The sequence below is a fragment of the Varanus komodoensis genome, unplaced genomic scaffold (genome assembly GCF_004798865.1).
Source record: "Varanus komodoensis strain SLA01 unplaced genomic scaffold, ASM479886v1 scaffold7_3, whole genome shotgun sequence".
In the NCBI taxonomy this organism is placed as follows: domain Eukaryota; kingdom Metazoa; phylum Chordata; class Lepidosauria; order Squamata; family Varanidae; genus Varanus; species Varanus komodoensis.
The window spans coordinates 18,782,892-18,810,224 of record NW_025336480.1 but is presented as its reverse complement, the minus strand read 5'-3'; the positions used below and the strand labels follow the sequence as shown (position 1 = coordinate 18,810,224).

Here is a 27,333-nt window from a genome sequence, read left to right as displayed (position 1 = left end):
GATGGATGTGGCGAGCAAGAGTCTGTTGTCTGTCCTGAGGGAGGAAGGCTTTTTCCAGCGTCGAATCCAAATGGGCTCCGGTGAATGTAAGCGTCTGCACCGGAAGAAGAGAAGATTTCTCAGTATTAATGAATAGGCCCAGATCGTCTAATAAGGCACAGGTTGTACGGATGGATGTGAGGAGTCCTTCCTTAGACCGGGACACCAGAAGCCAGTCATCAAGGTAAGGGTAAACTTGTATGCCTTGGAGGCGTAGGAAAGCGCAGACAGGGGCCATGCATTTGGTGAACACTCTCGGAGCGGTGGCCAGACCGAAGGGTAGAACCATAAATTCGTATAAATCGGGTGCAACAGCAAAGCAAAGGAAACGCCTATAACTGGGGTGAATCAAAATATGGAAATAGGCGTCCTTCAAGTCCAATGAGGTGAACCAATCCTCTTTCCTTAGCAGTGCCAAAATATTTTGAAGGGTGGTCATTCGAAACTTTTTTGTCATGATAAAATCGATTCAGATTACGTAAGTCCAAAATCGGACGTAGGCCACCATCTTATTTCGGGAATGTAAAATATCTGGAGTAGAATCCGTGGAGTCCGTCATGTAGAGTTACTTGACGAATTGCTCCTTTACGAAGAAGTTGTTGTATTTCATCAAGCAATACCAGCAAGCATGATGTAAACCGGATCAGACTCGATGGAGGAACGATGTCGAATTCTATCTGACAGCTGTGCTGTATGATGGATAATACCCACCGGTCAGATGTGATGGACTCCCAAATGGGGAGTTGGCTTCTCAGCCGGTCCCCAGATGAGAGGGGGGTGGGTATGGAAGGGATCAGAGGAATGGTTTGCCAGTCCCGTCAACGCTGCCTCCTATCTCTGTCATAACGGCGATGGCCCTGTTGATAACGTTGCTGGGGCTGTTGACGGCGGCATTGCTGTTGCTGTGGCCGGTGCTGGGGCTGTTGCCTAGGCTGATAAGATTGTCTATAAGATGGACGGGTCCATGCCCACTTACGCCTAGGTTGAGTCTGAAGCTCCATCCGTCGGGCCATCATGCGGGACTTGTGGAGTTTTTTCAGCTTGTGGTCAGTCCTGGAGTGGAAAAGCCCAGGCCCATTAAAGGGCATTTCCTCAATTCGCCACTTAGTCTCCTCCAGAAAATTGGAACTCCTTAACCAGGCATGTCTGTGGAGAGAGACAGCACCGATCAAGGCTCTTGAGTCAGTGTCCACATGATGCCTGGCTGTGGACAACTGTTGGACGGCAATCTGCATCGCCTCCTTTATCAGCACCTTCACCAGATCACCCTGGTGGTCTGGAGGGTAGAGACGACATTGTGGAGGCGCTGCATTATAAAGTATTGGTACCTCGTCAATGTCGCCTTGTAGTTGGAAATACGCAGCCCCAGGCCTGAGGTTGCGTAGACTCTCCTGGCCAGGGAGTCGATCTTACGTCCCTCTTTGTCCTTCGGTGTGGTGTGGCCTCTTGCCTCTCTACCCTGGGAGGACTCCACCATGACTGAGTTCAGCTTGGGGTGGCAGAGGAGGAAGGGAATGTCCACCTCCCGAACCCGGTACATGGATTCGTACCTCCGAGATGTGGGTTGAGGGTGAGAAGGCAAGTCCCAGGGTTGCGTCATCGCCTGTCGTAAGGTGGTAATCAACGGCAGGATGATTGAGGTGGACTGCTCCCCATGGACGACGTAGTAAAACTTGTCCGTAGAAGGTCCCGGACGCTGGACGGCATCAATGTCAAGGGACTGGACAAGCCGAGACATCAGCTCCGCGAAGGAGACATGCGATTCATCCGGTGACGCAGGGCCCTGGAAGGTCACAGCAACGTAAGGAGAGGTTGAATTGACCTACGAGTCGTCGGAGTCCGCACCATAATACAGAGGAGCCCAAGACGAGGACTCCACTGGAGAGATGGACTGGCTACTTTCATCCCGAGGAGGTACTGGGGATGTGCGCCTCAGACCCGAGGACAGTGGACGGTCACGGGAAGGTGGTGAAGACCGACTCCTAGGTACGGGATAGTACTCGACAGAGTGTGGTTTGCCCCAGGACGGATAGTAGGAGTGGTGCCATCCCTCGGATCACTGTTCCATGGAGCAACTCCTTCGGCTCCTAGGCAGGGACATCTCCACATCCGCCTCCATTGTGGCTGTGGGCATAGGTGTGGGCGACCTAGCCCTGGGGGGAGAGTCTTGAATTTCCCCATCAGAAATTGACCCACGCTGAAGAGTTGGAAGCAACTCAGCAGGAAGGTCAGCCACACGTCGAGGGGACCCTTGAGGGGTGACCCTCATAGCCGCCTGGAGCACCGGATCAGGTGGAGTTGGTACAGTGACTGTCGCCAGTACTGAGGGGGCCGTCAAACCTGAATCACGGTGTCGAGTGCGCGTCATGTCCTTCGACTTCTGTGTCGGTTTCAGAGGCTTCTCCTTCCTGGCTTTCTTTGCTGATTTATCAGATTCAGCATGCTTACGCTTCTCGCGCTTCTTCTTCAGAGAAGCAGGTGGAGCCCCCATGGTAGATGTGCCTTCCTCCGAAGGGCGTGAGGGCGGAACCACCGTAGCAGAGCCAGGCTTCGGAGCAATGACGAGTGGGTCAGACTGCATGAGAGCCCGATCCCACAGGAGCCTCCGCAGGTGATTCTCATGGCTTTTCCTGGCCTGCTTAGAGAAGGCCAGGCAGTGAGAGCATTTGTCAGTCCTATGCCCCTCCCCCAAGCAAAGGAGGCATAGGTCATGCGGGTCGGTTGGAGACATCTTCGACCTGCATTCCGCGCATTTGCAGAAAGCTGCTTGCTGCACCATCGTAAGAAAAGAAGAAATAGAAGACAGTGCAGAGGGTAAGAATATATTTTTGTTTTCGTTTTTTTTAAATAGAAGATCGAAAGAGAAGGTAGAATGATAGAGAACTATAAAACTAACAAGAACTATAAGAACTAGCAAGAACTAACAGGGGTATAACAACTGGGAGAATAATCGAGAACAAGCTAGACAAGCAACGGTCAGAGCGATAGCAAAAGTGGCACGAGGCACAGTAAACGGCAGTTGCAAAGACTGAACAAAATGGCAGACGCTCCGCTCTTTATAGGTCATGGGGGAGGGGGAGCAGAGCTTTCCCGCCAAAAACCGTTAGCTTGTAATCTTCCGGCCAAAGGCACTGCGCAGGCGCAGCACCCATATGTGTGATGCACAGAGGCCACGACGAAGAGGAACCAGTTTCCTCTGTCTCGCCTCATATGGCTTTCCCTGCAATCCAGCCACCATCCTTGTGGCCCTACGCTGCACTGATTCCAACCTGCCTATATCCTTCCTGTAATGTGGAGCCCAGAACTGAACACAATACTCCAGTTGTGGGCACACCAGAGTTGTTTGGATGCTTATGAAGACTAGGTTTAGAACATGTCACTTCAATTTCATATCAGTAGTATTAGCTACTACTTCCAAACCTCATGCAAGTGCTGTTTTTGACCTTTAAAATCTAAAATTATTTAAGACAAAGTGGGCTACCCATATGAGTCTTGAGCTCAGCTATGGAGGCTTGCTTACAGAGCTGCCAGTGGGTACAATCAGGCTATAGAGGATGCAAGACAGTAGTGACTCTCCCTATTTACAGAACTCCCTTCCTAGAGAGATACATTTGGGCTTTTTTCTTATCTGAAATGAATGAATTTCTGTTTCCATCTATTTTTGTTTGTAGTTGATTATTTTAGTGCATGAAAATGGGGGTTTTGTATCTCCTCCATCTAACCATTTAAAAATTTTACTTAAACAGTGAAGAATGTTAATCTATAACCATGCTCTTTCTTGTAGAAATACCTCTTCTACTGGGAGACTACTTTGAAAGATAAATTCTAAGCTTGAGGAGAGCTTTTCCTAGTGGAGATGTGTAAAAATAGGTTTCACCTGTTGAATTTCTGCCTGTTGTTCAGCTGTTATGTGAGCACCAAATAATATCAGATGTGCCTTGCAAAGTAGTTCAGATAGTTCAAGTAACCAGCATAGTCAACACAATTCAGGATAGTGGAGCAAGCAAATATCTAGAAGAATCCTAGGCATACAAAACAGAAATATATGTTTGAATACGAAAACTCAGGTATAACCTTCTTTCTCCCCAAGGCAGGATAAGTAATAGAATTGTGTCCACCTATGTGCAGTGCTAATGCTACATGGTCTCTGATTAAATGTCCTGTTTCTGGAAATCCTCAGAGTGTTTTTGGAGAGCATATCTAAACAAACAACATTATAAGACTAAGAAGATACCAAACAACTCTGGCATAATGTTGTGCAGAACTATCAGTCAGGGCTGTGCTGTAAAAATAAAAAATATAAAAATATGAGCATTTTCTGCATCTATTCCACACATTTTGTTCCATAATATGGAATGTATGAAGATTACACATAGAGACTGGTCCTTATGTTGGCCTTGCATGCCATTCTTTGTGGAAAGGTGGGATAGCAATGTAAGTTATGAGTAAATGCCTCTAAATGCAAAAATGAAAACACAGATTATCTTGGTAAATTTCTTGGAAAGAGTGGGCCTTGTTGAGGATATACTGAATTATTTAAGAGTTATGCTTTTGGCAAGCAAATTAAATACAGTCATTCCTCAATTTAAGCATATGACACCACTGACATCTTCAAATTGGGGATCAGAGCTCAAATGTTTTCAGAATGCTCTTTCTGGGAAAAGGGTAATGAAGTTCAAAACAAATGTTGACTATGAGCAAAAAATGCTTCTATCCCTGTGCCTGAATGCAACCCAAGGCAAAGAAGTCAAGACACTGTAATGTGTTCAGTCAAATGGAAAAAACAAGTTTGCCACTTGAGGATAGAAGTTATTTGGAATGCTGCTACCTGGATGGTTGTTTCCAGAGGGGCATGGCACTTGGCAGGTTTTGCTTGGTGTTATGGTGAGATTTTGCAAGCATCAAGTTGCTTAACATATGCGCAGAGTAGTAAATGATGATTATTCACATTACGTAACCAAGGGGAACAAATAGTGGATGATTTGCGGCTTAGCTCTTCATATTAGCATGGCGCTATAAGACTGGATGAATCACGCAATGATTTTCTTCTTGAACAACCTCTGATTCAATATGATTCTGATCTTAGGGACCAATATAATCTGCTTGCACTAAATCAGGTCTCCCCAACTTCAGTCTTTAGATTTAGTTGAATTACAACTCCTGTCATCCCCAGACAGCATGGCTAGTGGTTGGGTGATAGGAGTTGCAGTCCAACAACAGGAGAGTGATGGTTGGGGAAGACCCTGACACATGACATTTTCTGTAAATTTGTGTCAGTAAATTGACCCCCACTGCTTGACAGAATAATCTTTACGATGGTAACACAGATAAAACAATAAAAATTGCTCACCTGTCCATTTTTCTCAAGTTCCATTTCAACTATTGCCACAGGGCTATTTAACTGGTTAATGTGTCTTGACTGTGACTTTAAATCCACTCTCCAACTTATGTTCTTCAAACTATTTTCCCACGTGCTTTGATTTATTAGGCTCTCTCGAATTTTCATTCTGTGATTCTTCCAAAATTTTGCAATAACTGCAGCTTGATCAGATGTAATACCTCCTGGTTTCTTCGTCTGTGCAGTCAAAAAGGTCTCCAGTTGATTTGAATCCATGTCAGCTGAGGCTATTGACTGAAACAAAAGGAAAATTGTATAAACTGCATCAAAATACAGTGATAATTAAACTATGGAGTACAACTTTCTAATACCACATAAAATATTAGCCTCCACTATTCCTTATTCTTGCACCAGATGGAAGCCTGGAGTGTATTGTCAATGTGTAGCACAGAGCTGTACAGTCAAGAATGTAGAAACAATGAGAAGGCATAAACCCTTCTTCACATATATTAGGTTGGCTCACATGACACCCTACATCACTGGTGATCCAAAGCAAGCCTGATGGCAGACAATTGGAACTGCTATGAGTTGTGCCCCCCTCAGTCCTGTGGCTTGCTTCAGCACATATTTCACAGCACTCCATGACAAACCCCAACTTGTCTCATTGCCTCGATGCCTTCCCTACTCTGATCAATAGCTGCTTTCATTCCTCAGCTTTTGAAAATGTGTTTTTCAGAGCTTCATAAATGCATGATGGGCATCCTAATTTTTATTTTATTATTTCTGAAGGCCCTTTGTAGATGCACTCTTATGGCTATTCCCTATGTATAACCGTGCTTATGCATTTCCTTGAATGCTTCAGTTTTCAAAGGGAGCTGAGAAGCCGTGTAGACTAATTTGTGCACAGTTGCAAACGACCAGGGAAAAATAGTAAAAGAAAGGATAGACTTGGTACAAGTCAGAAGCACTGAAAATGGGCGTGTGTGGGGTGGGGAGCCAAAGGAGTAAGTGTCCCAAACCCAGAAGGGGAAGAATAACATCTTCTCCTTGACAATGTGCTACTTCATCTGTTGTGTGTGGAACTCACAGTTCTTAGTTCCCTTTACCTTTCCAACACTTCCCTGATATTTCTGCGAAGGGAGATATTAAACAGGACAGAGCAAATGGGGAACTAACACCAGCAGTACTTATACTTGCCTCCCCCAATGGGTCAACATTCATTCAGGCTCATTCAGCTGCTATGCGTGCATGTGTTCGCACACATGTGTAGAATAATTAGCAACGGTGCAAGTAAGTGCAAAAAAGAGCTGCATAAAGGTGGAGGAGTGAATCTTCATTCTGCCAAATAACAGAACAAAACCCTAACACTGTCTGCATTCGGAGTCATTTTGTCACCCCAGTCACAATTGCATCAAGCAAGGGAAATAATGCATATGCAAGGCCTTTCTTTATTTGACTAAACAGTTCCCTTAGAGTGTTTGAATCAGTATAAGAATAGATTTCATGTTTTGGCCAGTACAAATAATTTGAGACTTAAATGCTTATTGCAGAAATACATAACAAAGTCTGCAAAACAGTGCTTGACCTACTGACCATCGATCTGCATAACAACAGTTAATCCTATAGACTTCAAATCTGCATAAAAAGCTTTCTTTCAATGGTTTTTAGTATTTTTTGCTGGAGATTTTTTTGCTCTAACTTCTGGCTGTCAGAGACTGGGATGACCTGCGGTTAACCTCCTCTTCTGCCTTTATTTTGAACCCTTTATTTGTGATATAAAGTATCTCACAGAACTATTCTTATGCAACTACTGCAGGGGTCCTCAAATTTTTTCAACAGGGGGGGCAGTTGAAAGGCAGTGGTGGAGGGCCCAGGCCGATGAGGCGGCGGCAGGCACAGGTGAGGCAGCGGTGGGGGAGGGGGTGGCTTGCTCACTTAGAGAGGTCCGAGCGAGTCCAAAACCATCTCTGAGTGAGTGCGCGTGTGTGGCGAGGCAGGCGGCGGTGGGCGCGGGAAGTCCAAAATCTCTGAGGCAGGCCGGATAAAAGAGCATGGCAGACCGGATCTGGCCTGTGGACCCATGAACTAACTGTGGCATCCCTCCTCTCCCAAGCATGTTTTGGTTTATACAAAGAAAAGTGTAAAAGGTAGGAGGCTGCAATTTGGGAAGATGCTTTACTACTCTTTGATAATGTCCTTGGAAGGAGTAGATTGTTGGCTTACTTCTAGGTAAATTACAGAACATAATGTGACACTGGGGTATGTTGGTTACCCTAACATGCAGAATGAAGGCAACTCCCCTTTATGGACTAGAGAAATGTTGAAAAGAACTGCCAGTTCAACACTTAACATTGAGAGAACTATACAGTGGTGCCTCAGCTCACAAACACCTTGGTTCACAACCAAATCGGGTCACAAACAAAAATTTCATGAAAATTTTGACTTGGGTCACGAACTCCGCATTGGGTGGCAACCAAGATCGTGGCCATCTCCCCCGCTCCCCCCGAGTGGGGAGATGGCCACGATCGCAGTTGCATTCATGCTGGGAAGACATAGAGGAGCTGACGACGGAAGAACTTGCTTTACTCCAGAGTGAGCAGCAGAAGGCACTTGCTGAGGAGGAGTCCACTGAGGAAGAGGAAGACAGGGAGGAGGTTAGCAGTGATGTGATAAAATCCATTATGAAAAAATGGAATGAGTGCCAGGATTTCTTTGAGAAGCACCACCCCAACATAACTGTAACAAACAGAGTGTTGAAACTTATGAACGATAACGTGGTCTCTTATTTCCGGAGGGTTATGCAGCGCATGAAAAAACAAGTGACTATAGACCGATTTTTTCACCAAAATTGACCCTGCAGCTAAGAAACAAAGAAGAGAGGAAACCCCTGAAAGAGATCTCCCCAATGTCCTTATGGAGGGAGACTCTCCCTCAAAACAATAACCAAAACAATGACCCCCAGCTCCAGCTGGTTCTGCTCACGACGTACCTACCATGTGCATGATAGAAACATAGAAAAAGAAGAAAAAACATGCCTTTGTTTTCGTCTCAATTTTGGCATGGAGGAGGAGGAAGGTGGCTTTCCTTGTCTATGAAAGGTTTCCTTGCTAGATGTGTTGGGGAACATGCCAAAAGGAGAGAAAGGGGGTTGTTCTTGCTAGCAAGTTGGAAAGCGGATTGATAGTATTATGGGTATTTTATGCTCAAACAGAAAAATGGAAGAATTATTAAAAGCTCTTGAAAGACAGAAAAGGCATGCCAATACTCTGCCAAGGGCAGTTTCAGTATATGAAATTCAAAGTCACTCCATCGGCAGGAAAAATCATGGCCAGAGTGTTTTGGGACTCAAAGGGAATTTTATTGATCGAGTACACGAAAAAAGGTGAAACCATAAACGCAGCATCTTACGCAACCACTCTGCATAATTTGAGAGAAGCAATTAAAGAAAAAAGGCAGAGAAAACTGACTGTTGCTTCTTCATGCCAACGTGCCCGTTCACATGGCACGTGTTTCGAAGGCTGCTGTGCAAGACTGTGGTTTCGAAGAAATAAACCACCCACCCTATAGCCCAGACCTGGCTCCCAGTGACTACTACCTATTCCCGAATTTAAAAAAAGATCTTTGTGGAAAGCGATTTTCCGACAATGAAGAGCTCAAGGCGGCAATTAATGCACATTTTTTAGACAAGAAAGAAGGGTATTTTTTACAGGGAATTGAAAAGTTAATTTCTAGATGTAATAAGTGTATTGAAGTTATGGGGATTTCAATTTATTATTCCTTTTTCTTCATGCTGATACCGAGAATACATTGAATGCCCCTCGTATTATGCCTTTGTTTCTTTAAAACAAATGTCAACTCATAAATCAGCTAACAAAGTAATTATAATTTCAAAGGCCACTTCCATAATGGAAGAATAATTGATAAACAAAATGATTTTGTATAACCTAATTGCTTTATTAGGTTGAAAAGGAAAGTACCTAGCACATACACAGGAAGAAATACTGATATAAACTCATTAAGTTCTGAGAAATAGAGTAAGACAAGCAAGTAAGAAAAGTGAAAAAGGGTAACTGGCAAAATCCAGAAAGATCCTCACTTCCAGAAAGGAATACAAGGGAAAAGAGGAAGCAGCCTATTTATAAAAATAGGTTTAATTAAGATTCTTGTAGCATAGTAATTGTTGATACCTTTTACTGGAATCTTTACATGCCACGGGACAGAGATGGAATGAGAGAAAGCACAGAAACAAAAGCTGTATTTGAGAAAGGATTCTAATTATACCAACTTTCAGAATAAAGCACTCACCTGATTTGTCTCAGTGCAGTAAAATAATCTACTGCAAACCAAATTCTGAAACTATTCATAGTGTCCCAACATTATTTATTACAACAGAAAGAAATGCAAGCACAGATCTGGTTCGCACATAGCACTAATCTGCTAACTCATACATTCCTGAATTCTGGATTAACATGAAGTGTGAACCCAGTTGCACTAAAAACCATGGTTGAATATGAACCCAAAAAGAGAATCCAAGTTTGTTGTTGGGTTGAAAACTATGGGTTGCATAAACCAGAGACCATTGTTATACACGAACCCAGAACTGTTCATGAGCTCTTTTGCCAAACTACAGAAGAGGCAGGCAAAAGTGCTTAAGGAAGGGAAAAAACCCTCTAATCACTTTACATGCCAGAAACACAGCACGCAAAAGCATGTGGGATACAGAGAAGGTGCATGCAAAGGAAGAAACAAATTACCTAGAGATTGAGAACAAACCATCATTTGATTGTCTGCCAGACAAGGCAAGGATTAACTATAGGTTAAATAAGCCATGAGTTTTGTGCAAACCAGGTTAACATCTTTAGAAAAAATACTGGGGTGTCCCCAGTAGTAGGAAACAGCCCATTTAGTTTGATTAGCAAATGGTACAAGGGAGACAAGAGATTGAAAGCTCCAGTCCTTTCCCAAATGCTTACCCTAGCTCCACTCACCAACTGTGCTTGGGATAAAGAACCAAGAGCAGCTTTACCATCTTTTGAAATGGCCATCATAAAGAACAGAAGCAAAGTAATGGTGATACAAGATCATTATCTTTCTTTCAGTCACCTCCAGTCCTTCACAACCAAGACTGTTGCCACAGGAAGAACAAGGCTTCCTCTTCCCAATATGTTCCTGTTCCTTTCCCGCAGAACCAATATGCCTTCTTAGGTCTGAGAAGCAGTTGAAGAATAATTTTCCTGGCTCCAAAGGCAGAAGCCTCCACTTTATATATGCATTTTATATGCTGTTTGAGAGAAAACTTTATCACAGAAGTTGGAGAAGTGCAGAATTTAAAGGATAAATGTCTTACAGTCTGTGTATTAGACTGGGAAATGTGGTTAGCTTAAGAATTGAGACCAAACTAACTTCTCATCCCAAACTCAAAAGATTGCCTGTTCCCATACATATCATGCCTCACTGTTAAGATTGTCCATCAAAGCATTTCACAAGATTCCCAAGACTTCTGATATGAGGTGGATGGCAAATAGGGGCAGGGACTTCTTGGTTGTGCCACCTTATATTTTACAGGAAACTTTTCAAAAGTGAAATAAGTATCTCCACCATAAAAGGAAAATAACAGTAGTAGCAGAGAAAAATAAAATAACCTGCTCAGCTGATTGAAAGATTCAAATCCCAATTTCAGTTCAGACAGCTATGTTTGGTCTTTCTATAGATAGAAAGGATCAACAGCATGAGATAGGGTGAGTCCACATTCCTCATCAAGGATCATAAAATTTCCATGAATTCTATTTCATCTAAAAGGCATCCTCAGGGAGTCAAAAGGAAAAGAAAAACAACTATGGGAAATGAGCAAAGAAAATGTGATGGATATTTTCAATGACCTAGACAGGTCATGTGAATTATTCTCCTTCTTTCACCTTTGTACAAAAAAACATGAGTGTGTATTTATTACATTTCAGCAAGCATTCTGGGAAGACTGCTTGCTGCTTTGGACTACTCATCAATGTCTCATCTTATTTCACTTAGAAAGCTAAAAATAGAGGATGGGTCAGCTCATGTTTGGAAAACGCAAGGGACAGAAAGTTGCAGTTCTGTTTGGCTAAATTTAGTCTAGCACTGATCACCCGAGCATACTATGGGCAATTACTGCATATTTTACAAGCACCTTTTACTGCATAGTAATGAACAACAAATATGTGCTTTGCTCCATGGGATGGGAAAAATATTGTACTGCTCCAGAGAAAGGTAAGAGAGGAATTTATACTTGTTCTTTGTAACTTCCACTTAACCGACTTCCAAAGATTTTATGCTATCTGTAATTTGAATTAATCTCAGAATTATGTAAATAATATTCTAAATGAGAAAAGGGTGGTTATAACATGAGACTGGGTTTGAATCCAATGGTGGCTGAATACTGACAGAAACAGAAATCACTGTTGAAATTGAGTTCAGTTCTCATCACTGTAGTCCAGTGTGCAACCCTTCAAATCTGCTGGAAGGGGGACCCTCCAGTGCTGATCTGGGAGCACATGAGGAGCTCTGAGAGAGCTGAGAAAAGGAAATCCCACTATGCAAGCAAACTTGTCCATGCAATGTTGGATTGAACCCATAGTGTTTAACATTACATTCAAGCCACAGACACACTTGGAAGGCCAGCAGGCCACACAGAAAGAAGTCATAATCCTGGTATCTATGACCCATTTTGCCCAAAGGAATTAGAGATAATTCTGACTGGTAGACTCTTCATCCACTTACATCGCAATGGGGATTGTGAACTGGAAATTTGGGGTTTGATCCAACAGGCCTATTCACATGCATGCAATGGGGCAAAGGCAGTGGGGAGAGAAACAAAGTCATCAGTATGATTTAGACAGTATAGAGGTGACATGCTGAGTTTATTAACAGCAATAAAAACATAGACTCAGAAAACACAAGGTTTAAATCCCTCATGGAGCACAAGGAATTAATTTCATGATCCTATGGGTCCTGGTTATTGTGTTTAAAATTGTGCAACTTCATCCAAATACCAAAGGGTTGAATCCAGACTTAGCACTATTGCAGGAAAACTCATTGATTTCAGTAAATCTTCTCTAAGTATGCATAAGAGTAAATTTCTTAGGATAAGGGAAGCTAGGGATAGGGTGCTCTGATCTTGGACATTCTGTTCTTCCCAAGGCCCTGCAATGCTCTTTTTTTCTTTCCTTTTTTCCAAAAAAAAAAGAAAAAAGAAAAGAAAGAAAAGAAAAGAAAAGAAAAAGAAAGAAAGAAAGAAAATCAGTTAGACAAACTTCTGAATTATTTGACTTCCACTCTATGCTGAGGGCATGACTGGGGAGTAGGAGGGCTTAGTTTTCCTTGAATCCACCTCTTGTGTATACTCCAGCATGATCCTAGCACATCCACCTCCTCCCATGAGTTAGGAGTTTGGACCTTATAGAAGGAATCACCATGGAAACCTCCATAGTGGCTGCAAGGAGAATGGAATGGAGGATTCTGAGGGGAAAGTGTTCCAAAGTCAGAGTTCCAAGACCTTGTGTGGGGGCAATACTGAACAATCCTATGATCCCTGGGATGCTGTCCAAGGACCACAGGACTGATCTCAACACCTGGATCCAATCCAAAGTAAAGTCACAAACAGAAAGGGAAGAAAAGTTCTACTGTATTTTGGACATTGTTAAGACTTAGGATGTGGTACTATGTTTTATAAACTTCTGAACTACATGAATAAATGTAGGTGACATACAGGGATCTGTTGGCGACATACAGGTATGTGAGGGGATGTCACACGGAGGTGGGTAGAGACCTGTTCTCCCCTGCAGAGGAAGGCAGGATGCGCTCCAACAGAGCAAAGCTCTGGAACCAAAGTTCAATTTGGATGCCAGGAAGCGCTTCCTGACAGTCAGGACCCTGAGGGTATGGAATGGGCTTCCACGGGAGGTGGATGAGGCCCCTTCGGTGAGGGTGTTCAAAGATAGGCTAGGCATGCACATGGTGGGCATGTCATGAGCGGAGCCGGCTGGAGCTGCAGGTCAGACTAGATGGCCCGGAAGACCCCTTCTGACTCACTCTGTTTCTACGTTTTATAAAACTTAAAAATTATTTTTTAAAATACTGTAACTAGATGAGCAGTATTTTTGTGCTTAAGCTTAGAAAACTGACAGAGTAATAAGAAAATGCTCTCTTTAAAAGAAAAGTCCATTTAGGTATGCATTTAATGAACTCTTCCAAAGGATAAAATCCTTTGTATTTCAGAGGTCAAGGAGAAAGAAGATCTTAACTAGGAAAGCTTGGAAGGGCAGTTATTCAGGGCCTTTTCAACCTTATGCTGGCAAATGATGAGTTAAATAACCACAATTTGATGTTATGCATGCAGGGAATGATCCATGGCCATCCAAACCCAGCCACAACAGGTTAATTATGAGTTAAATAACTAAAATTTTACAACTCAGGATTAACTGTGGGTTCTTTAAGTCACAGTTAACCTAGAGTATATGGATTCAGTCATTCAGTTGGAAGCTGAATATGCCAAATGGCCAGAGAATGTGCCTATCACATACCATGCCAAATCATGAATTATTTAACACATGATCTGCCGCTGCTGCTGCAAGCAAACTGGGTCACAATTATCCTTCCAACCAATAAGTCATATAAAGCACAACAAGCCACACATTCAGGCATCATTCATTTATATAATGTCTGAAGTTGAGATGATGCTTAAGGATCTAATAAGTGGATAAGATTCCATACATTTTCTAATCTTTCAAAATTCTAAAAAAATGCAAAATTATATTGTGTAAAAGTAAAAGATTTCAAATAGCTTATGGAAAGATGAGGATGAATTTGCTTAAATTCTCTGTGCCCCTCACTCATATTTTAATTTATTCATATTTGCATATTTTAGGAGAACAGTTGACTTTTTGGCATGTACCACCTGTAGACCAGCCCTTAAATCTGTAATTTCCACTTTCAGGTCCATCCCAGGTGATATCCAGGAACCAACATGCTTTTATTTAATGAGTCAACAACCTTAATAAATAGTAAGAAGCCATCTCCCATGCTGTACCTGGTGAGATTCACTCTGAACTAACAGTAGATAACATGTTACACAACAATATGAAGGACAATTCTTTCCACAGGAATACAAGACTGGGAAATTGATTTAAGAAGAAATATTAGTAACGAAGAATGGAAGAATGAGTGAGATAAGGGAATTTTAAAAAGTATGTCAATAAGCAGTTAACAAAAACTATTACAAATTAGTTTGGAAACGGTACTGAACTCTGGTTAAATCGAATTACATGAATAATAAATATTCCAATTATGTTGGAGATATAACCAGGAAGTGGGTACATATTTCCATATGTGGTGGGAGTATAAATATATAAGTAACTTTTGGGAAATGGTTTTCAAAGAAATTAATAAAAAAATTGAATCTAAAAATTGAAATAGGCCCTGGTCTAGCATTATTGCCACTAGAGAACTAGTTGGACAAAATATTAAAGAATTGATGACAAATATAGTAGTAGCAGTAAGAATAATAACAGCAAGGAACTGGAAAGTAGAAGGTGGTTAGCAAAGAAATGACTGTTATAAAGAAGTTTGGGATACAGCTATTAATGATAAGTTAACGTGCAATATTAAGTGAAAAAAGGCTAGATAAGTAAAAATAATGTTGAAGATATTTGGAGACCATTTATTGAATATGTTCAAAAAAAGGGAAAGGGGCGTGACCTATCACAAGATTCAATGCGGTTCTGGAAGGGCAGTGGGAGTGGAACAATCTATATGAATAAATGATTTTACATTAAGTATCAAGCATCTAAAATAGTGGAAAACAAAAAGATGGGGGGATGACTCCTGCCCTGCCCACTATTGATATGAGGCCTCTAGAAGGTTCCTTGTGAGGGAAGGCTGTTCCTAGTCAGAAAAGAGGTTGCTCACCCCTCAACCCATAAGGTAACATAGGTCTTGTAACAGTGGGGTGGTCCCTGACCTCCTGGAATGTGAAGTCAAAAGGGTCTTAGAAAGTCTTAGCAACAACAAACCTAGTGGAGGAGACAGTATTCCAGCTGAGCTATTCAAAATCCTAAAAGATGATGCAGTTAAAGTGCTACACTCAATATGCCAGCAAATTTGGAAAACTCAGCAGTGGCCATATGATTGGAAAAGGTCAGTTTCCATTCCAATCCCAAAGAAGGGCAATGCTAAAGAATGTTCAAACTACCGCACCATTGCACTCATTTCACATGCTCAAAGTTATGCTCAAAATCTTACAAGCTAGGCTCTGGCAGTATGTGGACCGAGAACTACCAGAAGTACAGGCAGTATTTCAAAGAGGCAGAGGAACTAGGGAACAAATTGCCAAGATACGCTGGATCATGGAGAAAGCTAGCAAGTTCCAGAAAAACATCTACTTCTGCTTCATTGACTATGCTAAAGCCTTTGATTGTGTGGATCACAACAAATTGTGGCAAGTTCTTAAAGAGATGGGTGTACCATCTTATTTGTCTCTTCAGAAACCTATATGCGGGTCAAGAAGCAATAGTGAGAACTGGACATGGAACCACTGATTGGTTCAAAATTGAGAAAGGAGTTTGGCAAGGCTGTATACTGTCGCCCTGCCTATTTAATTATATGCAGAGCACATCATGAGAAAGGTGGGGCTAGATGAATCACCAGCTGGAATTAAGATTGCTGGGAGAAATAACAACCTCAGATATGCAGATGATACCACTCTAATGGCAGAAAGTGAAGAGGAACTAAAGAGCCTCTTGATGCGGGTGAAGGAGGAGAGTGCAAAAGTTGGCTTGAAACTCAACATTAAGAAAACTAAGATCATGGCATCCGGTCCTATCACTTCCTGGCAAATAGATGGGGAAGAAATGGAGGTAGTGACAGATTTTATTTTCCTGAGCTCCAAGATCATCCCAGATGGGGACTGCAGCCAATAAATTAAAAGACGCTTGCTCCTTGGTAGGCAAAGCTAGATAGCATACTAAAAAGCAGATACATCACCCTGCCAACAAAAGTGCGTATAGTCAAGGCTATGGTTTTCCCAGTTGCAATGTATGGCTGTGAAAGCTGGACCATAAGGAAGGCTGAGCGCCGAAGAATTGAGGCCTTTGAATTGTGGTGCTGGAGGAGACTCCTGCGAGTCCCTTGGACTGCAAGGAGATCAAACGAGTCAGTCCTAGAAGAGATCAACCCTGACTGCTCTTTAGAAGGCAAGATACTGAAGATGAAACTCAAATTCTTTGGCCACCTAATGAGAAGGAAGGACTCCCTGGAGAAGAGCCTAAAAAAAGAAGGGGAGGGCAGAGAATGAGGTGGATATATGGAGTCCCTGAAGCAATTGGTGTGAGCTTAGGTAGACTCTGGGGGATGGTATAGGACAGGAGACCCTGGAGGAATTTTGTCCATGGGTTCGCGATGGGTCGGATGCGACTTCACAACTAACAACACAACAACAACAACAGTAGATGGCAGTATGCCTATGCAGTACAGATTATGTCTTCTGTTTCAGATAGAGGCAAGTCCCATGAGCCCCAGGAAGTATGGCCAAATGATAAGTGGCCATGGGAGTTGTTATTCAAAACAACTGGAGAACACCAGGTTATCCAGCCCTACTTGGTGTTACTGTGCTCACCCAGTGTCTGCATTCTCATTCACTTCTAACAGTCATTACTTGAGCAGCAAGCTTCCTCTACAGAGAATGTCTCTTCTGATGGTTTGGCCTGTGAAATCAGGCACAGAGGTAGGTAACTCCAAGATATCACAGACTATTCTAGGGGTGGGAAGGGAAAGGAATATAGATAATATTAAATGTATGTTTCCAAATGTTTGCTTTTGTTTCTTTAATTTTCAATAAATGAAACATTAAATATGTATCTGGTTCAATCTCACTTTGCCAATCTGCATCTAATGGGAATATTCATTTCTTCATCTAGACTCAGAATTCAATTGGTTCAGGATAGTATGCAAAATCCATTAACAAATTTTTATTAGCTTGAGTCCAGCACTTATTTGATAGAAAAGGAAATGATCAAGTCCCTAGAAACAGACTGTTTTGGAAGCACTCCCATTAATTCCAAGATCTTACAGTTATTCTGTATAAATGCACATTATGCTTGCTCATCGAGTCTTATTTCATAAGTTTCAAAATGTTTGGAACAAAGCAAAGGCCTGGTGAACTGCAACACAAGTTAAGCTCTACTCCACTCAGAAATAAAGTGGAATGAATTCAGTTACAGTTGACTCTGATCCAAACCCCTATTTAATGATTGACTGCCTTTCCCGTTTTCTTACCTGATGCCTGATGCATCAAATTGATCAAATATACCCCGTAGAGCATTCTGTCTACCCAGCCATAAAAACCTAAGAGCAACCCTGCTGGACAGGCCATTCAATGCTATGACTAAATTTGCAATGACAATCCATCATCTGGGAACAACTGACACTCTAAAGTAGCTGTAACAATTGGAGATTACAACAGTTCAAATTATTTTGTTTAGAGAAAAATTGAGTAAGAGGAATCATGACAGAACTATGCAAAATTATGCAAGGTGTGGAGAGTGCTGAATTTTCCTAAAGCAAATGAAATTAAATATGTGTGGAAGGTAAGAGAGAACGTACAGTTAAAGGTGCTCTTTATAAAACTGAGCATTTAGAATGTACTATCTTTTAACCCTGGAATTATGTACAGTGGTGAAACACAAAGACCTCTCCTAAAAAGATCTAAGGGGTATTTGGCTGATATGCAACATAATGCAACATGTGCCAGATGTTGGTCCCTTTATATGAGGGAGAAACATCCCAGAAGAATGGCTGCAGTGAAGATCTCAGTTAGACCCCCAAAGGAGGAAGATCAAGGAGGCCAATGTCTATTATTCAGCTGCAACCCAATACTGGTATAAAATATGAGATGCAACAAGCTATGTTTATTAATGCAGTCTGATCAGCTGTGGAATACAGATGCTGATTATTAGCCTATATTACTGATTAAACCTGGTTAAGTTTTTAAGTGTGAGTGTACCATACTCCAATTTGTGACTGAAGCTACTGTTTTATGTGAAATGTTTCAGTTTTAAATCTGTAATACAGAAAATGTAAAATATTTTGAAGCAGTTTAATTTTGATCTATGACTTTTAAAAACATTTCAGTGTTTAAATCTATTTAAAAATTCATAAACAAAATGCTCTATTGCTGGTCATTTGCCTGTTTGTTTAGAGTACTTTATTATGGCGTCACACTTCTTTCAAATTGTTTTTTTTTCTAAAGTATCTACACTGAAGTTTGTTTATAATAAATAAAAATAATTTGGAAAGGTTCAAGACAGTTATCATGCCAATGAATTGACTTCCTGAGAAATCTTGTCTCTGCAGCTAGTGAAATGTTTTTGAACAATGTGGCAGGGGCAGGGAGGTCACTAATTTCATCTGGCTCTATCCTTTACAAATCTTGTAAAAAAGCTTCAATGCAATTTGCAAGTTGAATTTTTCCAAAGCATCCTTATTAAAGTTCAAAGAAGTCCAAAGCCTTTTCCATCAAACTGACTTACCAAGAAATCTTACATGTGCAGCTCATCAAAGTTATCTCAACAATTCAAGAGAAAAAATCTTGACTTTCTATCACCATGGCAGCCAGCATGATGAGCAGAACTGATGACTGGATCTAGAATCTAGATTCTAGATGAAGATACAGCTCCAAAATCTTGTTTAACTGTAAAGCTCAGTGATGCCACCTGTCCAAGTTACCATCATAAAGCACTTGATGGTACACTCAATCTGGCAATAGGCACAAAAAGTATTTTACCACACCCAAATCGATATCATTTAATATAAATTGTTGAAAAATCTTAGAAATCAACTCCTCTATTTTCCAATGCTTATTTTTTCAAAGCCACTGAATGAGATATTAATGTTCTAGGAGATAAACTGTAACAATGAAAGAAACTAAAACACTACTAAGAGAAAGCATTATTTTCTGCACGAGTGAGGGTTTAAAGAATTGTTTGAATTTAAGATGTCACCTACTCCTTCTACTGAACAGTGCACGCAACACTTATTATTATACACCTGTTTAATGGTATTGGGTATCTAGATTCTGGAATTATCCAACAGATCAGGAAAAGGCAATACATCAGGGTTCCATTGTAGGTTTACGAGCCACTTTCTATCCATATCTGTGTCTCTCTTTTGAATATCATTTCTTTGCACAGATAATTATGGTTAACTTTTCAAAATATGCACTTTAGGTATTTGTACATGCTACTCTTTAAACTTCCAATGATAATTTCCTTCCAGGAGTGTATTTCATCCCAACAGCTGCATCCAATTTCAGAGCAACTCTTGGTAGGCAGCATTATACTGCCTACCAAGTATAATGGGCCAAAAATACCAGCACATATTAAAGTTTTTACAATCAGTAACTGAGGGAACAATGTTATGGTTCCTAGATAGCTTCTGAGGGGCCGTACAATGTTTTGGATTCGTAGAGGTGAAGTGAGAGACTGTGATTTCAGCTCTATGAATTGGCAATCCAAGCATCCTTCTCTGCCCCCTCACAGCTGACAGAGTAACACCGGCTGCTTTCCAAAGTCATGAAAGTGACCTCAGAGAGGGATAAAGGGGGACATTTTTATGGGAAGGGAGGAGACTCAGCAACCAGTATATGAGATAGCCTGAAGCTGTTCCAGCATCCCCTCTCTCCTCTCCAAAATGTATCACTAGACTGTCAAAAGGGGACACCATGGAGAGTAGGAGGGGCAGAGGTTAAGATCTCCCTCCACTGCTCCTCCTGCTCTAATTTGGATGAGCATGGGCCTCCAGGTTCAGGTGCTTACCCCTGCCTTCATCAGAATACACACTAAGCTTTAGGGGGGAGACAGGAGAAAAACTGCACAAAAGCCAGGAAACCAGTCAATGACAGATGATCAAGGAGAAGGGTTGGGACCAAGAATATTAGAGAAAAAGGTTGAAGACACTTTAATGCAAATAAATTGCCAAGAAAGGACTACATATATGAGACCAATTTTTTATGTTGGGATAAGCAGCAACCATGAGTTTGAACTCATTGTAGGTTATTGGGGTGCTGGGTTTGGTCTAACTTTTGCCTACTTTACTTTGCCTGCCTTAGTAATAAAAAGAAGATGCCTAATACTATTAAGGAAAAAGTTCTCTTTAAAGTTTGCAGTTCTTGTGTGTCTCGAGTATGGGCAGACTAAACTGACTCTGCAATCTTTATTTCTCTTAGAGAAATTTTTCAGCCCTTTCCACTCAAAGAGCTTCCCACACCTATGACATATTCCAGAACAGAGGCAATCATAAATTATTTCTTATTTCAGGGAAAAACTGTAACTCAGTGGCAGAGTTACAGAGCTAATTTATCCACAGGTCCTGTTTTTGCATAAAGCCCACAGGTAGCCAGTTTGCTATGATGTGTGATCCTAGGAGCCAGGGGCTGCTTGAGGGTTAGCTTAGCCCCCACTGCCCCACACAACAAGCCACTGCAAACTGGGCAACCACATCAACAGTTAATAGAGCAATTTCTGCCAAGCAGTAACTTGGCAGAACCTATATTGAGAATACTGTCTTCACTGGGAGAGTGCTGAAAATGTAAATCTCTTCTGCGTAGACTTAATTAATAACAAGTGAATGCAGAACATACAAAACATTTTCAAATACCACATTGCTCCAGGACAAATAATTTGGTGAAAAGTCTCAAAATGACGGCAGTATTTCTCAGTCCCACATCACTGCTCCTGAGCCATAAGTCTCCAACCCTGTTCTGTGAAACTGTTCCTTGCTGGCATGATCATGAAGAGAAGTAGCTTGTTTTACCTCCCTACATGTGTTGTTGCCAGTGGTTTAGCATAGTTACCATCACCTGACATGGCTCGTTGTGACATCTGAGACCAGCAAGGGTAGAAACCTTAAATCCTATGACTGGCATGGGCTGGGAGACAAAATAAACCACTATGGCTTCCTTTCCCACCATGATCATGCAAAGCTGCCCAAATCTCTTCTTTATATATATGTGTTGCCTACCCAAGAGCTATACTGATCTGCTTTGTTTGCTCATTAATTAGTATCTATTGTAATATAACCAATGTATGTGGAAGGTAAGAATATGCACTGAAAGACAGAATAGTTTGCAATACTCAATAATTATATCTTTGGCTAGAGAACAACAGTGTTGGTTATCCCCAAAATTTTCATTTGTTCTTTTGTCCCACTTCTAGCAAGCAAACCATGACCTGGTTTTTACTTTACACTAAACTACAGTGGATTGTCACCAGGGTAGTTGCAGAATGGTTTAAAAGCATGACGTCCAAACTTAGCACAGCTTTTCTGTCATTTTTGTTTGCTTTTGTATTTTTGCAAAAAAGCTACCTTGCAAGTCCACAGATAGTAGGATTATTTAGGCAAGCTTATTCTCAAGGTGGTCAGTTCCAAATGTATGAAACTGACAGAGTTGTTTCAGCATGGGTTGCATAAAACAGTAAGAAAGCTGTCTAGTAAGACCAGTGAAAAGCCCTGCCAGTCACTCCTTGGGATCTTGCTAACTGTATATTCTCTCTATTACATTTTGGCATAACACTAATCAATTTACTTCTCCACTTTATCTCCACTTCTGTGCTTTAGAAGATTTCTGCAAAATTCCCCAAAAGTTTAAAAAGCTAAAAAGCTAACTTCCCTAACTGTGGGAAAAAACAAAACCTTGAATATATGCAAATCTCCTTGGAGGTGGAAAAAATATTAAATTTGTAGAAATCTCCCCAGTGGTTTAAAAAATCTACAAAATTCCTTTACAGCAGACTTCTGAGATTATGCTATAAAGCCCTATAGGATTTGTTCTGGGAGTGGGTGAAAAGAGTGGGTGGCAAGCTGTAGAGCACCAAATTGTATGTCAGGAATAATGTGGGTTGGCAAGAAAGCAGGCAACCCACTTGTGCTTATTTCAGGGTACTTTACTGTGATGTGTGAACTGACCCATTGGCTTGCCTTCTGCAACAATTTCTTTTTTTTAATGCCCACACTGGTTTCTTTTTGCTGTGATAATTGCATCCACGATGAGTAGGTAGATTAGCAATCATCACTGCTGTTAAACTATTTTCCATCTCTGAAAATGAATGTAGCAATTTCTTTATTCACTTGTATCAGGTGGTCTCCTTGACCTCCCACCAAGTACCCTATTGCCCCCCAAAGGTTTATGGAGGGGGGCTGGCTTTCACCCTCCTCCAGTCATTTTTCAGTAGCAAGTAATTTCCCCTCCCTATTCAAGAGAATGAAGTCATACTTCACTGGAACTGGGGGAGGGGGTGTACTTCCTAAAAAGGGCAGGAAGAAGGGCAAACCCGAACCCTGCACTCAGGGCAAATTATCCTTGGTGAAACATTTCTAACTCCATGCAGTTCCCAACATAACAACTTCTACTTGTCCTAAGCAAATGAAGAAATGGCTCCATACACTTACAGTGCCTTGCTGAAGCATTTACACTTTGACTTGGCATTGTTACTACTTGATGTATATAAGATAACCAGTACTTGGAAATGCAAAATATTTTTATTGTAGAAGAAAAGTCATGTAAACAAAAATAAACCTGTTGGTTGTAGAAGTATTCTCCTCCCCTCAGTCAATAAAAACAACTTTAGCTGCAATTACCCATATTTGGTCTTCTTGAGGAGGTCTTTACTAGCTTTTCACTTCTGAATCCTGCAATGTTTGCTTATTCTTCCTTGCAAAAGAGGAAGCTGGACAAGGGTTTTTGCTGAATAGCAACAGTCAGTTCTTGCACAAGCTTCTCAATCAGACTGAGGTCTGGGCTTTGTCTTGGTAATTCCAACACATTCAGGGACTTGTTTCAAATCACTGTTACTTTGCTGTGTGTTCAGCATCATTGTCCTGCTGCAGGGTGAACCTCTGCTCTAGTCCCAAGTCTCTTGCAGACTGAACCAGGCTTTCCTCTACAATGTCCTGTGCTTGGCTCCTTCCATCTTGCCCTCAGTCCTGACCATTTTCCCAATCCTTGCCAAAGAAGCCATGGTGCTGCTACCAAATGTTCTTATAGCAATTAGTACTGTTGGCATTGGGCCTGACAGTGTTTTGCAACACGGCTGAAATGCCTCCCAGAGAAACTTCCTTCATGTTTGCCGTATCTCCCACATGCCTTTTTGGAAACCAAACAGGTGTTGCTTTCGGTTTCTTTAGGCTAGGGCTTTCTACTCTCTAGTTTTCCATAAAGCCTTGCTTTGTGGAGCAACTGAGTGATAGCTGTTCTATAGATTGTTTTTCCCATCTCAGCTCTGGCTCTCTCCAGTTTTCTCAGAGTTATTACTGGGCTCTTTGTGTTGCTTCCCTTACAAATGTCTTCCTGCCTCAGTCACTGAGTTTTGGTGGACACCTTTCTCTAGGCAGTCATAGTCGGGCCAAAGTCAGACTGCTTTGGGATCTCAATCCAGACCTCCAGGGTTACCACCCTTCCCCTTGGTTGAAACGCCTCTCTAATGGCTAAGGGTGAGATCCTATGGAGATGAGCCTCTGCATTTGCAGGCTTATACTCATGTTCATCCAATGCAGGGTGGGATGAATAGCAAAAAAACCCCCCAAAACAAAAAACCTCTGCCACTATGCATTTTCACCTACCTAGCTGGTGTGCCTTGAAAGGTTGAGGAAGGAGGCTGGAGTAGCTTCAGGATATTTCTCATCCCTGTCCCCAAAATGTCCCTGCTCCTCCTCTCTCTGAAGTCACTTTCCCAACCCTGTAAAACAACTGGCATAATTCTTTTTGTATTAGTTATGAGGTAGGAGAGTCAGAACTCCCATTTGACTCAGAGGTTCAACGGCAGTCTCCAACCTCAGATTTGGGAATTCATTGTATATTAAATCTTCTCAGAAGCTGTTGAAGGCCTGTAGGAATGCTCCCTTAAAGATACTGGAAAATTCCTTCTTATTTGTGCAGGCTTTGGGTGTTACATGAGCTGCCAATGGTTTAATCCTTGCATTGTTACTTTACATTTTTTCTTTTACTACCTTTTGATTCTTAGGATCAAATAATGGTTTCAGAATGCTTTTAATACATATTTAACATCACATATTTCTTGCACCTGAAATAACACTGCCATATTACTTACGCAGTTAAAAATTTTACCAAAGAAGTAGCAAAACACTACAAAACTCACATTGTACCAGCAGAAGGGTCTATTTTGCCTCACAACATATATTTTTCTTATCAAATTTCAAATAGTATTTTTTTAAAATACAACTATCTTATTTGATACCTACCAACATTTGCACCAAAGCTGATGCTGTACTGCCACCAAGAGGCAGCAAATTAACTAGTCCTGGCTAATGATTATTTCCATAAGAAATATAGTAAGCTCAGCATTGGAAAATTTGTCCATAGTTAGTTTTAGATTTCAAAAAACAGACAGGACGTTTATATTGTTTTTGTCTAACTTTAGTTTCTTTCTAAAATTCAAGAGATGTAATTCCTTTGCAACCAAATTGGAGTGCTTCATTAAATGGACTAGCCAGCTATTTGTGTTATGGTCAGTAAGTGGAAAGAAAATGCTGCAGTGCTCAAGGAGCAACAGAAGATGACAGAATAAAGATGTTGCTGGCTGTTCCTACTTGCTGTTATTAAGTCAGAGGAGGTAGTGGCTGCTTCTCTTTAAGCTGAAAATGACACACATAACAATGTCACTTATGTGACTCAGTCTTTCTGTGAAGAATAAATGGCACACAAATCTACAATATGACAATCGGGAAGCACAATCTCATACCATTCTGCTGCTGACTAGAATGAAATTGCTCAAGTCGAATTAATCAGCAAATTTTATTCTGCTTAGAACTTAAGCAAAATCAGAGCATTATCTCCAACAACAGGTGTTAAAGCAGCATTGCAAATTGTTATTCCCCTTTATTTCTGTTGTGAATAGCTACTGTGCTTATACTGCAGCGGTAATACATTTTATGGCCTTTGCAAGTCTTTCCTAGACTTTACTGATGCATGCATGTATATGCCAACCAAGGATATGATGAAATGGTTCTGATAAACAAAAACAAGTCAGATGCTGCAAAATTGTGTTCATCATAAAATCAATAATATGAAAGAAAGTATCTCAAACATTAGGCAATTAATCTAGAAAGTTAACGAAAAAACAGGTAATATCCAGGGTAAAACAGAACAAATTCCAAGACAGGAAAAAGTACCTTACATAGGCTTAGAAAATATAAGTTCAAATGTCCTATTTAGGCTTTAAATCCACAGTCAGAGGGAGGGCCATTGTGTTCGTTACATGCTTAAGTCTTAAAAGTAGTATTAGACAAACATTATTGCAGCCAGACCAACTACCTGACTTTATTGAAAACAGTTCATCGACTGGGTTTCGGTTAGGTTTTACAAGAAAGGTAGTAATACTTAAGATTCTTTTGGAGGAGGGGCTGCAAGCCAATCTCCCTCTTGCACTAAAATTGCGCCTGTCCTTTCCCAAGCCTGAGACAGGACAATTCTAAAGCAATGGCAGAGAATGAGATATGTAAAATTTATAGGCAAAAAGGCCAGGGAGACGATTGTGCCTCTTTGGCCAAATGGGTATTTTTTCTCAGGCGAGAAACAGAGCCATAGGATTTTTCGGAGTTGCAGCTCCAAAGTCAGAAGACCTAGGAGCTGGGATCCCGCAGCCGGCGCGGAAAGTCTCCAAGGTCGCAAAAAGCAAAATATTCTGTAAAAGTATGTTAAAAAAATAAGTGGCAGGGAGGTCTGGTCTCAGTCCCCTCCGGGCAGCGGGGAAAGGACAAGCTGCAGCCAGTCCCATCTTCTTTGGGCAGCAGAACGAGAACAGGGCTCGGCCGGCCGAAGCAAGCACGGGCCGCCACCACTTCCGCTCAGTTGTCCTTCGCCTCTCTCAGGGCAACGCAGTGAGAACGGCTGGGCTTGATGCCCCCGATCCACGCCGCTCCTGCCGCAAACGTGAGAGTGCAGCCCAAGGAGAAAGAGGATCAAAGAAAGAGGGGGCGGGAAGCTCGCTGCTGCCGCGCCCAGGAGGAGGGCGAGTGCGCAGCGCCGACACCTCTCCATCGCTCTCACTGTCTCGGCGGCGTGAGGTGGCCCGGCCCGGCCCCCACGCCGCCCAGGGGACGAGGCAGCGTTCGCGCAGAGCCCCTTCGCCGTCTTCCTCGTCTGCACTCCCGCGGGAGGGGAAGGCTGGAGGTGCATGTAAGAGGAGATCGGATCGGGAAGCCCCCCGTTGCAGAGGCAGGTGGCCCCCTCCCCACTGGCTCGGAGGAGGGCTGTAGAGTTCAGTGCTTACGAACAAGGTAGCAAACGGGAAAGAAGTTTCTCATTAAAAAAGCAAGACCGCCTGCCTGTTCTGACGGCGAGTGTGTTTCTATAGCGCCATCTACGTACGTGGCGCTCTGGAAAGAACAGGCACAGCTAATCTTGCGGCGTTGCCGCTGTTCCCCTCCCCTCCCCTCCGACCAACGTACCAGCCCCGCCCCCGTTACCTTGACGATTCCCGTCATCTTGGCCAGCAAAGCTGCGAACTCCTGCGCCGCCGTCTCTGGGTAGAGCTGGTCCCGCAAGAGCTTCTCTGTGATCTCGGCGTTGCCGTAGTAGGTTGCCTGGGCGATGCCATTGAGCAGCCCAAGCAAGGGCTTGGAGGCCTCGGGTGGGGGATGTTCCGCGATAGCCGCCATCTTAGGTAGGAATGCTAGGCCACAGCCTGGGAAGAGGCTAGGATGGGAACTGGGCACGGACAAAATAAGTCGTCGTAACGGCGCTCGCCACCTCTCTAAGTTCGGTAGTGACCCCTGCTGACGATTTTTATAGCAAGAAAAGGGCTTCGGTTTTAGCACCCTGGGCGCGAGCCTTTGGGTAACGATAGGGCGTTTTCACTCATTTGTGAATACGGGCCCAAACACGGAAAAGAAGGCGAACATCTGAAATGCAGTCT

General features: G+C 42.2%; 1 protein-coding gene across 3 annotated transcripts in view; it reads right to left on the bottom strand.

Moving 5' to 3' along the window:
• The window catches only part of COMMD1 (copper metabolism domain containing 1), a 97,677-nt gene extending 70,566 nt beyond the window's left edge, over positions 1-27,111 (bottom strand). For 2 of the 3 annotated variants that reach the window (XM_044454156.1, XM_044454157.1), the window contains exons 1-2: positions 26,885-27,111; positions 5,390-5,671 (exon numbers count right to left, since the gene is read on the bottom strand). In XM_044454156.1, coding sequence (XP_044310091.1) covers positions 5,390-5,671; positions 26,885-27,076 — 474 coding nt within the window. In that variant the 5' untranslated portion in view covers positions 27,077-27,111. The remainder of the gene's footprint in view (positions 1-5,389; positions 5,672-26,884) is intronic. The other variant, XM_044454155.1, reaches the window with a different exon arrangement.
• Between the last annotated feature and the right edge of the window lie 222 nt (positions 27,112-27,333).